General features: G+C 48.5%; 1 protein-coding gene across 10 annotated transcripts in view; it reads right to left on the bottom strand.

Moving 5' to 3' along the window:
* Positions 1 to 13,927, bottom strand: part of tjp1a (tight junction protein 1a) — a 31,743-nt gene extending 17,816 nt beyond the window's left edge. For 4 of the 10 annotated variants that reach the window (XM_084681727.1, XM_084681731.1, XM_084681735.1 and 1 more), the window contains exons 1-8: positions 13,498 to 13,927; positions 3,644 to 3,700; positions 2,811 to 2,935; positions 2,589 to 2,691; positions 2,142 to 2,472; positions 1,897 to 2,003; positions 1,203 to 1,371; positions 912 to 1,065 (exon numbers count right to left, since the gene is read on the bottom strand). In XM_084681727.1, coding sequence (XP_084537853.1) covers positions 912 to 1,065; positions 1,203 to 1,371; positions 1,897 to 2,003; positions 2,142 to 2,472; positions 2,589 to 2,691; positions 2,811 to 2,935; positions 3,644 to 3,700; positions 13,498 to 13,524 — 1,073 coding nt within the window. In that variant the 5' untranslated portion in view covers positions 13,525 to 13,927. The remainder of the gene's footprint in view (positions 1 to 911; positions 1,066 to 1,202; positions 1,372 to 1,896; positions 2,004 to 2,141; positions 2,473 to 2,588; positions 2,692 to 2,810; positions 2,936 to 3,643; positions 3,701 to 13,497) is intronic. The other 6 variants (XM_084681730.1, XM_084681733.1, XM_084681736.1 and 3 more) reach the window with 2 other exon arrangements.
* Between the last annotated feature and the right edge of the window lie 2,147 nt (positions 13,928 to 16,074).

Below are 16,074 nucleotides of genomic sequence, written 5' to 3'. Positions count from 1 at the left end.
GATGTCCAGTTGATGACCAGTTAAAATGTGGTTAGGCCTCCAGGCTACAAGTTGGAGGTGCTGAGTTTAACATATCTCTCTGACTCTACCTCGAAGCTACCCTTCTCTTCCCCTCTGCCCACCTCTTCCTCCCTTCCTACCGTTACTGGAGACGTGGATCACTACACTGCCCCAGGCTCGGCCTGACCTCTGACCCCATTGCAGGGCATTCTGGGACTGCGGGGTCAGCTCCAGGAGGACCGTGGCTAATTCATGCTGGGTTCATTAGTCTACTGATCTGTCCCAGTGTGTTTGTGTGTGTGTATGTCTGTGTGATGGAGTGTGAGTGTGTTAGAGGGTGCGTGTGTATGTCTGTGTGATGGAGTGTGAGTGTGTTAGAGGGTGGGTGCGTGCGTGCGTGCGTGCGTGCGAGCGAGAGAGAGAGAGAGAGAGAGAGAGAGAGAGAGAGAGAGAGAGAGAGAGAGAGAGAGAGAGAGAGAGAGAGAGAGAGAGAGAGAGAGAGAGAGAGAGAGAGAGAGAGAGAGAGAGAGAGAGAGAGAGAGAGAGAGAGAGAGAGAGAGAGAGAGAGAGAGAGAGAGAGAGAGAGAGAGAGAGAGAGAGAGAGAGAGAGAGAGAGAGAGAGAGAGAGAGAGAGAGAGAGAGAGAGAGAGAGAGAGAGAGAGAGAGAGAGAGAGAGAGAGAGAGAGAGAGAGAGAGAGAGAGAGAGAGAGAGAGAGAGAGAGAGAGAGAGAGAGAGAGAGAGAGAGAGAGAGAGAGAGAGAGAGAGAGAGAGAGAGAGAGAGAGTGAGTGAGTGAGTGAGTGAGTGAGTGAGTGAGTGAGAGAGAGAGAGAGAGAGAGAGAGAGAGAGAGAGAGAGAGAGAGAGAGAGAGAGAGAGAGAGAGAGAGAGGGAGGATGTGTGTGTAGTCCTACCTGCCGTTGCTGATCTGGCGAGGGGAGTGTCTGGAGAGGTCTGAGTGTTCAGACCTGGCAGGTGACCGAGAGCGACTGCCCCGCCCACGATCATGGGATCGATCGTGGGATCGATTGGAATGGTCTGACGTCAAAGAATGTATTTCTGAAATGTCTGCGGAGACATTGGAAATCAATGACAATTCATATTACTCTATTAGGACTGAGCTCACAGTGGGGGCTTCACAAGGCTCTCCCACTGAGCGTGCCCAGTGTGACGTTCCTGCAGGGCACGCTCAGTGCTGTCCTCACCGTCTCTGTCAGAGTTGTTGGCGGAGGGGATGCTGTCGTCCATGTCGGGGATGTTGAGCAGGGTAGCTCGGTCGTCTCTCTGGACCACCATCTTTAACTTGCCCTTTGACCTCTCAATCAGCTTCTTAGCATCGATCAGAGACAGGTTCTCTGTCACAGTGCCGTTAATCTGAGGAGAGAGAGATAGCATCATAATCACATGACTACATGCTTTGGGACTGTATTAGTCTTCAAGGTGGAGCAGGTTTAAGTCTTTACAAGGACCCAAATCACACACACATCTAGTATCTCCTAGTATCTTAGCCATTACTGCGCAGTACTCCATGTGTAGAGGGCTGTGGTGAGACTGGAGTGGGAGAGCAGTGAGCTGGCTGGGAACACTGATAGAGAGACCCCAGTTAATGAGGCTGATCTCTCCAGTCCAGTACAGACTGGATGCTCCAGAATAAAGGAAGTGTGGAATGTTTGGTATTCTGGAATCCCTGGCTGGTTCGAGGAATGCTGAGGTCCTGTGACCTCACTCTGCTCCCATGTGAACACACACACACACACACACACACAGAGACAGAAATAAAGCAGCCTGGCTTCATCTCTCCGTTCATGCACCCTCTACCTGAAGCCCCAAAGCCCCTCCCACTCTCCCCCTCTCCTCCTCCCCTCTCCTCCCCTCTCCTCCTCCCCCTCCTCCCCTCACCTTCAGCACCACATCCCCCTCCTGGATGTTGCCGTCTCGGGCCGCCAGGCTCTCTGGGGAGATGTCCTTCACAAAGATGTGGCTGGCCAGACGCAGCCCGTACTCTGCTTTAAGGAGCAACGAAAACAACAGAGAGAGTGTGACAATGTCCTGTCTGGGGGAGGGTGGGGGAAATATACAGACACATACAGACAGATAGATATAGATCTACATAGATACTGTTAGGTGAGTCGTCTTTGCTGTACCTCTGCCCCCGACATTGTGTTGCCCACCTTCATTCTTGCGAGACTTGACGAGGGTGACCTTGGCGGGCCGGGGCGGGACCGAGGACGTCTGCGAGCGCCTGTCGGAGCGCGGCGACGCGCTCCTCTCCCGGGATGCGCTGCGGTCCCTCTTGCCGCTGCTGCTCCGCTCCCCCCGCCTCCCCGCGCCCCCGCCGGCGCCCCCGTAGCCCCCGCGCCCGCTGCGCTCGTCGTAGCCGTCGTCCTCCTCGCTGTCCTCCTTGTGCTCCGACATGGTCTCCCGGTCGCCCGGCCGCGACACCGGGATCTGCACCTTCCTCTTCCTGCGGATCGTCTGAGGACGGGAAGCGGGAAGCGGCGTGAGAAGGGTTGGAGCTCTGACGGGCGCGGTGGCGCCGATGACCAAGCGTGCGTTCGAGAACAACGGTCTCTGTGTCGGGGTCTACTCACGATCTTTGCGTTCTTGCCACTCTTGCGGAGCTGCTGCACAGCGTAGGCATGTTCCACGTTGTCCATGGAGACAGCGTTGACCATGACCACGCGGTCATTCTCCCTAGGGGACAGAACCAAGCCACGGTCACAAACCATCCATGGATATTGCAAGGCGTACAGCACATATCAACACACACACACACGCATGCACACACCAGAAGGTGTGTGGGCTGTACTTACTGCAGCAGCCCCTCAGCTGGGCCTCCCTTCAGCACGTCAGATATAACGATGGACGTCTCACCGCTCTGAAAGTGAGGGTTGTCTCTGCCACCTGAGATAGCGATGCCAAACCCAAACCCTGGAGCCTGCTCACGCATACGCACACAATTCACAGAAACATGCATTCATATCAAGAACAGGATGCAATCGTGAGAACATGACAAATAAACATGTGAAGCCCCTGTAGGTCTGCCCAGGCCTGCCCTCCCCCTCTCCCCTCTCCTCCAGACAGTTTTAATAACACACACACACACCCTGGCCAGCTCAAGGTGCTATTAGAGCAGGTCATCTTGTTATTTAAAAGCTCTGTATTACAGGGTTTCACTGGGGCTGGGAGGAGCATCGAAAACAGCAGTAGTATAATAACACAGACTTAAAAGAAGCTCTGTTGTGACTGTGTCAATACAGGAGGTTTTAATGACAGAGCTGGAGTCCTCTGCTTTGGAGGTGAGATTGTGCTGTCAACATGGTCTCCCTCGTCCGCCCCCACAGTCCAACAGACCACACTCTAAGATGTCGGCCTGACAGGAAGTGAACAGGAACACTCAGGAAGTGGATGCTGGAAGCTTCCTGACATCTGTGTTCTCGGACCATTGTTCCATTCCTCTACTTCCTGCTCTTACAATCTGCGGCTGGGGGGTGGGGGGAGAGAAGTGTGTGTGTGTGTGGGGGGTACTAGGTAGAGAAGAGAAGGGAAGTAAAGGAGAAGTACGAGAGAAGGAGAGGGAGTAGAGAGAGGAGAAAGGGAGAGCGATGGGAGAGGGAAGAGAGGAATAAAGGGTCCTGAGTCTTACCCTGTGTAGGGTCACAGTGTGTTGTTCCCATATGACTGTTTCTTCCATAGCAGCACTCTGAGAAAGAGGGAGAGGAGAGAGAGGTCAGTATTGTCAGGTTATTATCAGACATCCATATAACATCCTCATCATCATTTTCCCAGAGGACCTATCTGTGTGCAATTGTCATTACTCGTGTGCTGTATTATCTAAGTTATTATTATTATGAGTGTGTGTGTGTGTGTGTGTGTGGTGTTGTGGTTCCCTGAGCCAGCTGTATCAAACCCAGTTAACCCTTCACCCCTGGTTTCCATCCTGGTTTCTACAGCAGCCAAATGAGGATGTTATTCATGTCCATTACTGGAGCAGCAGCTGTGTGTAAGAGTGTGTGTGTGTGTGTCCCTCCCTACCCTCCCTGTCTGCCCCTCCAACTCCAACAGTTGAAGTTCTATTATGTGTGAGGGGACGTGACCCACTTAGCCACAGCCCCCCCCCCCCCAAACACACACATTCCTGTAGAATGTTTTGTCAAGAGGAGGGTCGTACATTCATACGTCCATTCAGAACCTCATCTCCGTAGAGCAGAACTGGAGCTGGGAGGGGGGGGGGGCATGAGAACCATGACCACCAGGGGCCCATGTGACATACTGGCCTTGTCCTTGTACAGGGAGGGAGGGAGGGAGGGAGGGAGGGAGGGAGGGAGGGAGGGAGGGAGGGAGGGAGGGAGGGAGGGAGGGAGGGAGGGAGGGAGGGAGGGAGGGAGGGAGGGAGGGAGGGAGGGAGGGAGGGAGGGAGGGAGGGAGGGAGGGAGGGAGGGAGGGAGGGAGGGAGGGAGGGAGGGAGGGAGGGAGGGAGGGAGGGAGGGAGGGAGGGAGGGAGGGAGGGGTTGTCCTTGTGGACTGGTGGTGAGGAAGGGGTAGAGGAGAAGGGGGAGGGTGTTAGGAGTGGTAAGAGGGAGGTGAGGAAGAGAGCAAGGCCAAGCCTGAGGTATACATAGACAGTATGTATAGATAGATTTATGTGAGCGAGAGAAAGAGACACAATACCAGCATGGAACAGGACCTATAAAACTATGGCTGATGATATATTTATCACACACACACACTCAGAGCCCAGGTGTTGTAGATACACACACACAGAGAAGCTGCCGGGTCCAAATAAAGTATCTCTTCCCCTGTCTTGGTATGGATGACTGAGTAGAGTCTAGTGTGTGGGGGAGGGAGGGAGGGAGAGTAAGACAGGTACATGAAGACAGAGAGTATTCCTTCAAGTAGATGCTTGCTCCAGTGGGATTTTACTTTGGAGGTTTAAGTAATTCATTATCTCAGTCTGAAGTTGCTCTGGTGGTGGGGGAAGGGGGGGGCAGCACACACACCAAGTTGACCTGTTAGTCAGGCCAATAAAGCTAAAATGAACTTAGGATGCAGAACTGACTGAGACAGAGGGAGAGACCAGATCATCCGATGGTTACCCGATGGCCCCAAGCAGCAGACAGTGACAGGGTCCCTCTGGTCAGAAGTCCAGCTGTCTGCCATACACAGGGATCTGAACCACACTGAGGCTATCAATGCCATCACATTCTAGAAGGTTCCAGTAAAGCCTGGCTTAGGACACCTCAGGGCCAAGACAAACATCCAGAGGAAGAACATAAACAGTGTCTCCCTTTGAGGTGAGAGAACGAGAAACAGAGACACAGAGACAGAGAGAGAGAGAGAGAGAGAGAGAGAGAGACAGAGAGAGAGAGAGAGAGAGAGAGAGAGAGAGAGAGAGAGAGACAGAGAGAGAGAGAGACAGAGAGACAGAGAGACAGAGAGACAGAGAGACAGAGAGACAGAGAGACAGAGAGACAGAGAGACAGAGAGACAGAGAGAGAGAACCAGAGAAGGAAGTGTTCAGGAGAACAATGCTGCTGTTGATGTTGGAGAGGGAGAAAGGAGGACAGAAAGGGAGAGGAGGAAAATATGGAGGGAGAGAAAGAGAGAGAGAGGGAGGGAGGAGAGAGAGAGCGAGAGCGAGAGCGAGAGCGAGAGGAGAATAGATATTTTTACATTCCCATTGAGGCAAGCCTGGTCTGAAGCCAGGCTGAAGTGGTCAAAGAGGCCCAGCCCATTGTGTGTGTGTGTGTGTGTGTGTGTGTGCGCGCGTTCGTGGACAAGCAATAAAGTTAAACGTTAAACGTTTACTGCTTCACCTCATTACTCCTCTACAACAACGGGAAACACAGCTACTATATATAGTAGAGCCATGATGACTGACCTGCGGTTACTCACTGACCCCATCACCCACAGGCATTGGCAAGGGTGTGTCCCACGTTACTCAGAGAGCAAAGGGCAGTGTCTGCGTCAACTGGACTACACTCAAATCAGGTAACAACAGACCAGAATCTTTCAATCCAATAGTTGTGTGTGTGTGTGTGTGTGTGTGTTTCAAGCAAGAACTGGCAGAAGGAGGAAACATGGAGCAGCCTCACGGGAACATGAAGTCACTGAGAGAAGTGCCGGGCCACAGGAACAGCACTTCCTATCCAGGGGAGTGATCTGTACTTCCAGAGAAGGCTTGAACCTGGACATAGGCACACAGCCTTCTAGCCTGTCACACAGTACAACACCAGGACCTGGCACAGAACGTCTAGTCTACCTAGCATCCACTTTGGGAAGCACACTGGCCCATGTGATTATGTGATGATGTCAGACGTCATCATGTGATGATATCACAATGAGCATCTGTAACACCACTAAATACTGAACTTGTCGAAATACTACACAACTATACTGACTTACAGAACAAAATAATACAGATCATACTCCCCTTCCAGTGTGTGAGTGTGTATTTGTGAGTGTATAACTGTGATTGTTTGTGTCTTTAGAGAGGATGCAGCTGTGTTTTGGTCCCTTCTTCCTTTGGGATTCAATCTAAGGACCGCTGTGGTTGCCACGGTTACGTTTAATACAGAAATGTCACAAGGGAGGGTCGCAAAAGGCCTGTCTTTATCTGATAGGATACTGGGACCTGAGACTGTCTCTGGTTGGATGGTGTAGTTGTCTGATAGGCGACTGATAGTCTGAAATGCTTCAGCAAGCCCATGAGTCTGTGCCAGTGTTTGGCACTCTCAATAAGAACTATTAATAGCTGGATTGTCAAGAAGAGCTTAACCGGATCAAACACTGCTCTGCTGCTCCACTGTCCCAGGTCCTGCTAACACCACCAGGATGAGGATGAGGATGAGGATGACTGGTCACAGAGGCAGGGAATTGCTGGCCCAGGGAAGTGAAAAAAGACAGTGTTCAGAGTCGTACCCGGCAGGTCTGAAGACAAGCTGTGTCTTTTTGTATGTGGTGTGTATGTGTGTGTGAGTGAGTGAGTGAGTGAGTGAGTGAGTGAGAAAAAGATAGAAAGAGAGAGAGAGATGATGTCTGTGTGTGTGTTTATTGTGACCGAGAGGAGGTGAGCTTTGTATCTATTTGAGTGGAGAGAGAGAGAAAAGAGACAGGAGTAGAGCAGTGAGAGAGCAGAAAAGGTAAGGTGAGGAGGATGGGAGATGAGGAGAAGAGAGGGGAGGTGTGTGGTGGACTGAAGAAACAAACCAACACACTGACACACTATTTCCCAACACACTGTATAGATATACACACACACACACCATCTCTCTGATGTTAACAGTCATGGGGAATAAAATAAAAACCTATAATCCTGCATTTGGATTAAACTGTTAATCTGGAGCATGTTCCCCTCTGAAGGAATCCCTATCTCTCACACACGGAGAGAGTGGGGGGAGGAGAGAGAGATAAAGGGAGAGATTGAGAGGGGGAGAGAGACAGAGAAATGAGGGAAGAGAGGGACAGAGAGAGAGAGTGTATGTTTGGAGAGAGGGAGACAAACAAGGCCAGCGGGACTGAACTGCAGAAGACTAGCCAGTAGGGTGAGCTGTAGGAGGGTGCCAGGATGCTGCTGCCCTGTAGGACATGGAGCCTCCATACTGACCCTCACACACACACACACACACACACACACACATCCTCCCCCACTCTGGTAGAGGAGTACAGGGGGATAATGTCCGCTGAGCCAGGGGCTGATGTGCAGCTGAGATCTTCAGTGACCCACACACACAATACAGCCCCATCCCAGTCATCCCCACCCTAGCAGCAAAGTCATCCCCGCTCACCCACACTCTAACTGTCCTCAACTACAACAGCCTGCAGAGGCCTAACTTTCCAACAGCCAGGCAACCAGGCAGTATGACACAAGGGGCCAGGAGAGGCTGGTAGAGTCCAGGAGAGACTGGCAGAACCCAGAAGAGATCGGTAGAGTTCAGGGGAGGTTGATAGAGGTCAGGCGAGGGTGGGAGAGCCTTAGAAAGGTTGGTCGGTGCAAGGAAAACCAAAAATAGGTTGATAGAGGCCAGGAGAGGCTAGTAGAGGACGGAGGAGTTAGTCGAGACTAGGAGAGGCATAACAAGGATGATACACAGACCACAGCAGCTTCTGGAATAGCCAATCGTAAATCAGCAAGCTATCAGCCTCTACACCATTACAACCTCCAGGAATGTACTGATAAGCAGCCATGGCCTCAACCACAGCCTCAACAACCACTCTCTCCTTCCTTCTGTTTGTCTCTTTAGCTGTCTCTCTGTCTCAAATGAAAAGTTTCTCTCAATCGCTTTTATGTCTCTTTTCTCACGTTCATGTCTCCCCCTCCCTCAGCCCCAGGCTCCGCCCACTCCTACTGCATGTTGGGAATCAATGAGTTACTGTTGTTGTTGCTACACTCCCCCTGGACTTCAGAGGCTATGCACTCTCTTACTCACTCTGTCTCTCTGTCTCTCACTCCCCTTCAACCTCCTTTTTACTCTCTCACTATTTTTCCCTTTCTCTCTGTGTGGGAGAAAAGGGGAAAGAGATAGCAGAGTGGGTCTTTTCTGTGTGTGTGGTATCCTGTTTATACAGAACTAAGATCTAATTGTCCTTAATGACCTGTTACACACACAGCTTCCTGTCACTTATTATACACACAAACAAGGCCGTGGTGGAATGCTTTCTGTAAAATTCCACTATTAAGGGATGAGAGAAATGGAATATCCAGTCGACTCCTCTGCTCAGAACAGAAAGCGTGAGAGATTTTATTAAAATTTCAGTCAGACATGGAGGGGGGGTAGAGAAAGGGAGAGCGAGAGAATCATGGAAGAGAGTCTCCAGGCTGTAATGTTATGATGATGAAGATGAAGAGAGCTTCTTAAGACCCTCCGTGTGATTCAGATTAGACTAGGGCCAGTGCATCTCCCTCCTCCTCCCTCCCTCCCTCCCTCCTTCTCTTCCTCCTTCCATTCTGCCCCCTCACACATAATCTCTCCCCTCTCAGGTCTCCCTTCCAGTGCCCCGCTCCCTTCCACCCGGTGCCTCTACTCTCCTTCTGCAGCGAGACAGCAGGATCTGCGGCTCTGACAACTGCCATAGTCATTGCTGTATCTACGGCAACCTAACCCCACCAGAACAGGGAGTCAGATGGCTGAGCGGTTAGGGAATCTAGCTATTAGACGCTCTGGATAAGAGCGTTTGCTAAATGACTAAATGTAAATGTAGAACAGAGATAGAACACGGAAGTGGTGCTGGGGGCTGAACTTCTATCATCATCATGATCATCATGAAGGATCCTCACCCAATGCACCAGGAGGCCCACCTACAAAGACAGGCCTGTCACAGAGATAGAGCTCATCTGCACTACAAAGCCCCCTCAGCAACGACCTCCTTCCCTCCATCTCTGACAATTAAGGGTGCAGAGCCAGACACTAGAGAGAACAAAAACATCAACCCCCTCTCTCTCTTCTTCCTTTCTATCTCCCTATCTCTCTCTCTCTCTCTCTCTCTTCAGCCTAATTACATCTCCCTCCATAGCTGATGTTAACAGGCAGGGCTCCAGACTGCGACCAAATGGTCGCATTTTGCGACCAGTTTTTGAGACAGTGCAAGCATTTTTTACAAACACTCGCGCATGTGCGACCTACACATTTTGAATTCATTGGGTGTGCACAATGTCAGCACACGTTAGCAACAACGCGTAGATACGACGTTTTAGTCAGACAGCGATATCAGTGTTCTTTCTGTATACTGTTGCTAAAAGTCTTGGAAAGTTTAGCCTATTTTTCGTTAAGTTCCTACGAACGTCGTAATCTGCCAGAGAAGTGGGCTCCCCTTCGTTCTTTTGGTGAACAGTTTCACGAGCCCTTCTTACCCGGCGTCATGGAGCCCAGCATCTAAATACTTATTTAGCACTAGCGTTGCTACTGTATCCCTGCCTGTGTTTGAGCTGTTGCGCTGTTATACTTAGCAAGTGTCGTGTTGTGGTGTCGGAAGACTGATTGAAACGTGCATCATACATTTAAGTCATTTAGCTAAGACTTGCATGTACAGTACGTAATGTCACATTGAATAATGTATTTAAACTCAAGCTTTTATGGTGTGTCGCTGTATATCAGTTGTAAAAATGACAGTAAAAAACGGACGCATCTGCAACCGACGCATAGCCTGACGTTGTCATACTCATAATTCTAGTCAGAATATGAGTCTGAGAACTCTCCGTTGCACTTTGACTACAGGGCGTGTTTCAAACGAGCCTGGAAAATAAATGCCTCTTCGCTCAATTGGATAGACCTACAACCAATCAGAGCAACGTAATATGTTATTTGTTCAAAACGAATTCAACTTAAGCGCTCTTTTGTGACGTGGGTGATTACTTACTGTTGATCATCTGTCCATCATCATAAAGCCCGCCCTGGCAGTTTCATTGGTACGCCCAGATTCTGGTTTTCTGTAGTTGTTCCCCAATACGAGACCCTCCAGACCCAACTTCCCGACCAAATTTTTTTGTGGGCGGGGAGAAGTTGGGCTGGTAGCCAGGCTAACCGACGCAGGCACACCCCACAATTTCCCCAGAAATTGTCCCAGGGGCGATTCTAGGATCAGACCTTTATGGGGGCTCAGCCCCCAATGAGAATGTGACATGAATACAGTGCCTTGCAAAAGTGCTAAACGTAAACCCCCTTGCTAATATAAATCCCTAATTTCACCGGATAACAATTTATACATTAATGTATTATTATGCAAAATATTGAATGAAAACACTAAGGATGTCCTTTTCTTCATTAACTACCAGCATCAAATGAAAATACATTTTTAGTGGTGCTGAGATTAAATTTAGGGGTTCTTGAGCACTCCTAAAAGGGGTCTAAACCATTGCCACTAAATTGTACCCTCTCTAGTTACATTAATAAATGCATTGCAGGTCAATATAAGTTGTGCCCCTAAATGTTCTGCTTGCGCTCCTAAAATGTTCAGTCAGGGGCTACTGTGCTCCTAGTAAAAAAAGTTAGTCCGGAGCCCTGACAGGAGATGTTTAATCTTCAAAGAAAAACACAAACCATCCGGGGCCAAATGTGAGGCTTTTAATTAACTCAAACTCTCTCCCTCTCCCTCTCCCTCTCCATCACCATCTCCCTCTCCTCTAAACACCACGCTAGTCAGGCTCTATTTATAGAGCTGTCCTGATACTATAAATTATGTTGTTTTCTTGCTATGCTCTCAGCACAGCATGCATTAGGGAGAAATATATAAAGAGAGAAAGAGAGAGAGAGGACACCAGGCAGGCAATGAGGAATGAGGACAGACTTAAATGCACTGGAGTAGCAAAACTCATGTGTATATTTTGATTCTTGGCTGTGTCCAGTCCACCGCATTACTGCCTTCTCTAACACCAATAGACCTGCTGGAGAAGCATGGTACTCTGGACCTGCAGGACCTCCTGCTCGTCGCCATCACTCCCTGCAGCCACGGCACAAGCTCTGCTCTGCCATCTCCCTCTCCCATCACTCTTCTTATCCCTTCTCTCACACCAATACTTCCTCTAGGACAGGAAACTGTGTTTGATAAGTAAATAACAGCTTAGAAGTACTACCTATCATTATAATAAGTCGGTGTTGCATATTAGGCTTCATGTTTAGATAAGATTACAACATGGTCATCCACACAAACCTACATCCTCCTTGGTGTCAGCTGAACGCTCACTGTCGGCCACATCATGTGACCTGGCCCTGGGGAGGGGGAGCTCTGCAGGGTTCCTTCCTGTTTGTGAGAGCAGCTGGAGGCTGATTGGCTGATAACAAAATTCCTTAGCTCTGACTGACACACCCACATGTGGTGATGACGACTGATACTCCTCACAAACCATAATATCCATCCTAGTCACTGTGTTGATTGCAGAATGACTCAAATCCCTGTCACATACTGTGCTGACTGTACACACCCTCTGTGATAACATTCTTTGTATGGGACACAGTACTGAGAATATGAATCTATACTCGAAATTTGGCTCTCTTTTGAGAATATGGCTCTCGATTCAGAATGTGGCTCTTTAGAATATGATTCTCTGGTGAGAATATGAGTCACCACTAGAATGTGACTCTCACCACTGGAATGTAATTGGTATGAGAGCAGTCTAACCTCCTAACCTATTCAGGTAGGCGCAGACATGACCTGCATGGGGGAAGGCATTGGCATTGCAATATTTGTTTATTAAACATACTATAAAACTGTGTAAGATAAATATATTAGAAACATGAAAAGATGGTGGTCTGGATGGAAGAAGGCTGTGGTAAGAACACAAACAAGACTACAGAGGCTCACTCCAGTCTAGCATCGACAATTAAAACGATTTCATCTGAGATTTATGGCTCACCTAAGTAATAACTCATTCCATAGTCCATTCGGCCATTATCGAACTGGCACTCAGGTTTACTCTCACTACATCCAGGACACGCAAACACTCTCCCCGTTGCCGCAGTAGCTCGACTGGAAGAACTGACCAAACCTGAATCTTATGTTGAACCAACTGTAGGCCTACACACTCTTGCCCTGTCAATCCACCCCAGGTTGGAAAAAAGTGTAGAAGGAGTAGTAGAAATATGTTGGCAGGTAGCCTACTTCTCCAGAAGTATTTGAAGCAGATATGTCCACAGCTTGATATTAATATCAAAACTGTCACCTTGACGTAGGACGACGGCGACTCAGTCGACAAACACCTGCTAGATTTGCATATGAGCAGAGAATGACCGAAGGATTTCGTACAAAATAGACACTTTCAAATAGGTTACAGTGACTGCCTGACGATAACCTGACCTAATTCACTCTGAAATCTGTCAAGGCCTGTGTACAAACACACACACACACACACACACACACTACAGGGAAATGTGCACCGTAGAGTGACGCAGAACGACGTGAAATAGTTTAGCTTTGCTATCGAACAACACTGCCACTAGAAAGACAAACACTACTTTACGCGGGCTTCGGAAACAGCAACCGTTACAATGTTTCACCGCATGATTGGCCTCTAATTACTCTGCTTCCCAATAAAGACTTGGAGAGGAACAACATTGCATTTTGGCAAATTCCCACAAAGTAAAAACACCCGTTCTAAAGTAGGCTAGATTACCTTATATGTATCAACAGGTGTTTTGTCCAGGGCACGGGCAAAAATGTCAGAAATTCTACTGCTGCTTTAGGCTACGTATCATCATCTACAGATCAAATAAGTTCTTTATTTTGATTAAGGACACTTCTAGAAGATGCTGAGGTCCCCAACCCTTATAATCTCAACAGCCTGTTCACTATGTAAGAACGTAAATAAAGTTGAGGTAGCCTACATTGCCGATACGCTGACTTGGATATTGATGGAATACTGGCTTTGAGATTGGCATGTTGAATTAGCAAGCTATTATAGCATCCCATAGGTTCTTGTCCAGGTTTGAGTGATGTGTTAATTCACTGATGCACTGGGAGCGATGTAAAGCATTCATATTGTTTTCCTGGGTTTATCGGTTGTCTTACCTTGTTAGCTGCAGCCTTTGCCGACATTTTACTCCCTTGCTCCGTTCCAATAATAACGCACGGTAAATTATTTTAATATCAATTTGACCCAATTGCGGAAAAGTCCTTTTCTTGATAAAGCCCAGCGGCCGCCACGCCGGGCGGTGTTATTTTATTCTTTCCCAGACGACGAGAAACATGTCACGAAAATGTGTGAGAACAGTCCAAAGTTCATCATTTTCCGTCCACTGGAGTTTTCCTTTCAGCTCCACCCCAGATACATTGAAATATGTGAATTGTACTCCGTTTGAAATACCCAAATGTTTATATTTACTGTAAAATGTCTCTACTAACCAAGTCGAAGGCTAAACTATTAGTAAAAATGTTGGTATCTCTCGCTCCGCAAACCCAGCGCAGAAAAACTGCAATGGAAGCTTAGTACGCCTCTGTCTGGCCGCTTCGGCTCTCGCCAAGCAACAATCCTGACATGTCGACAGGAACAGACCATTGCAGTTCAGTAGGGGTGCCAGAACGTTTGTAAAACGGAACAGGGCTTAACTACACGCTTTATAGAACAAATTAAAATGCTTAGGCGCGTTGAAACAAACACCAGATCTATTTTGTGCAAACGTGAACTTGGATACACTTATCAACGTCTCGTACAGCAAATAGATCACATCGTTATGCACAATTTCCCCGGGAAATAAAGAGCTCATTCTGAAAGGAGGAGCGGGATGTCGCTCTTTCCCTCCCTCTCCCACTGATGTGGTGCGTTCTCCTCCCCAGCCCCCGCTGGCTGCTGGGTGATGTTGGTTGGTACTTGTGTTGGGTGTAATGCTCTGCGTTTAAGGCCAACTTGCCGTAACTCACAACACCTTGAGCGCTAACTAACTCGAGCTGACACTGTGAGCACACCCTGCGGCTGAAGTTCCCTCGTCCCCATTGACTCAAGAATTAGGACATGAACCTACTTAATAGTGCAGATGCTTAGTAGTGTAGCTTTTGTCAGATACCACTCTAGCAATTGCTAGGACAAACGTACTGTAAACAACAAATACATATTATACAATACAACTATACAATGAATAGATTAACCCTGCAGTGAATGGTAACAGGCTTCCAGGTGAACCTCCATGACTGTAGGCTGCAGAACCTTACCTATGACTAAGGATTTAAAGGTTACATCCCCCAAACATGGCAGTCTAGAGTCATTATCTGTGCTTTCCTGTAGTTTTGGAATCCTAACTAGTTAAACTGTAACTTAAATGTATTGTATGCAGAATAATTCACATCACAGAGTCTTGTGGTTTTGGATGGTCTAGTTGTGGCAAATTGGAGCCCACACAGGAAACCACTGGTGCCCCCTGACCACTTCCTGTGGCTTGTCAGAACCACCCAGAGACAGGAAGTTACTAGTTGCATTGTGTTATGGTGAATGTCTTAGAGAGAGAGAGAGAGAGAGAGAGAGAGAGAGAGAGAGCTGGCTCACTCTCAAGGGGCTGAGCCATGTGTGAGTGTGTTGGAGACCTGGCAGCAATGTTGTTGTTGTATCTACACCCTACCATATTGGCTGCCTGATCACCACTAATCATGATCATTAGTCTGCTCAGAATACCAACCGGAATGTTATATGAAAGAAAAAACAGACACAATGTTCCCTCCTCTAGTGCAGCCATGACGATTAGGATACCATGTCCCTTAGATACCAAAGATTTGCTAAATTAACCCAACAAGCAGGGAACCCTCAAGCGACTCGCACTATAGCTGTGCTGCTGTCTGTCAGTCAAGACTACACCATCCTTGTGTTCCATTTCATTGTGTATTTTTTAATGACGTCAGAGGAACGTCAGCATGCATGCCTCTGTAGGCAGCTAGCGCTGATGGCACTGAGGCGCCCTGGTTTTCAAACGGCCATTTTGACAAACTAGGTTCGCACATTTAGTCTCACTCTCCTTTTCTTTCCATAATTCTTTCTCTCTCTTTCTTACTCAGGTCTGTCCTTGTTTTTTTCTTTTGCTTGGCACATGACTATCTGCACATGCAGGTGGCCGTGGGATACAACCCAGCACTCAGGACCATGGATGAAAACCCGGCAGCGTACAGAAACCCGGGAGATTACGATAATCTTCATCATTTAAACCCCTCTTTCTCTAAACCACTCAAATCATTTAACAAGCTAACCACATCATAAAGTATCGTCATGAAAGCTAGTCCTGGGTTCGGTGTCCCCTTGGTGCTGAGAGAACGTAGGAGCATACGTACTAGTATGGAGGCCAGCCGGTCACTCCGTCTGAAGCGCAGGTTCCTGTCTGGATCCACCAGGGAGGAGATCAGGATGTTCAGCATTTTCTCCGTGTTTCACGGCGTTCCTAACACACTAATAATGAACTGGCACCGATCACCGAGCCCAATCACCTGGATGATGGGTCACTGAGGAGAGTCCCAGAGATGACAAACTTACGGATGCAGCTCGTACTTGCTCTAACCCTGCTCCTGCTGTAACCCTGCTCTTGCTCTAACCCTGCTCCTCTCCTGTGCTTTAGCTAGCAGTGATGCTCTGTAGGAAGGGGAGGGAAGAGTCATTGGTGACACTCCAAC

The sequence above is a fragment of the Hypomesus nipponensis genome, chromosome 19 (genome assembly GCF_054491055.1).
Source record: "Hypomesus nipponensis isolate SF chromosome 19, ASM5449105v1, whole genome shotgun sequence".
In the NCBI taxonomy this organism is placed as follows: Eukaryota; Metazoa; Chordata; class Actinopteri; order Osmeriformes; family Osmeridae; genus Hypomesus; species Hypomesus nipponensis.
This window is presented reverse-complemented; position numbering and strand designations above follow the sequence as displayed.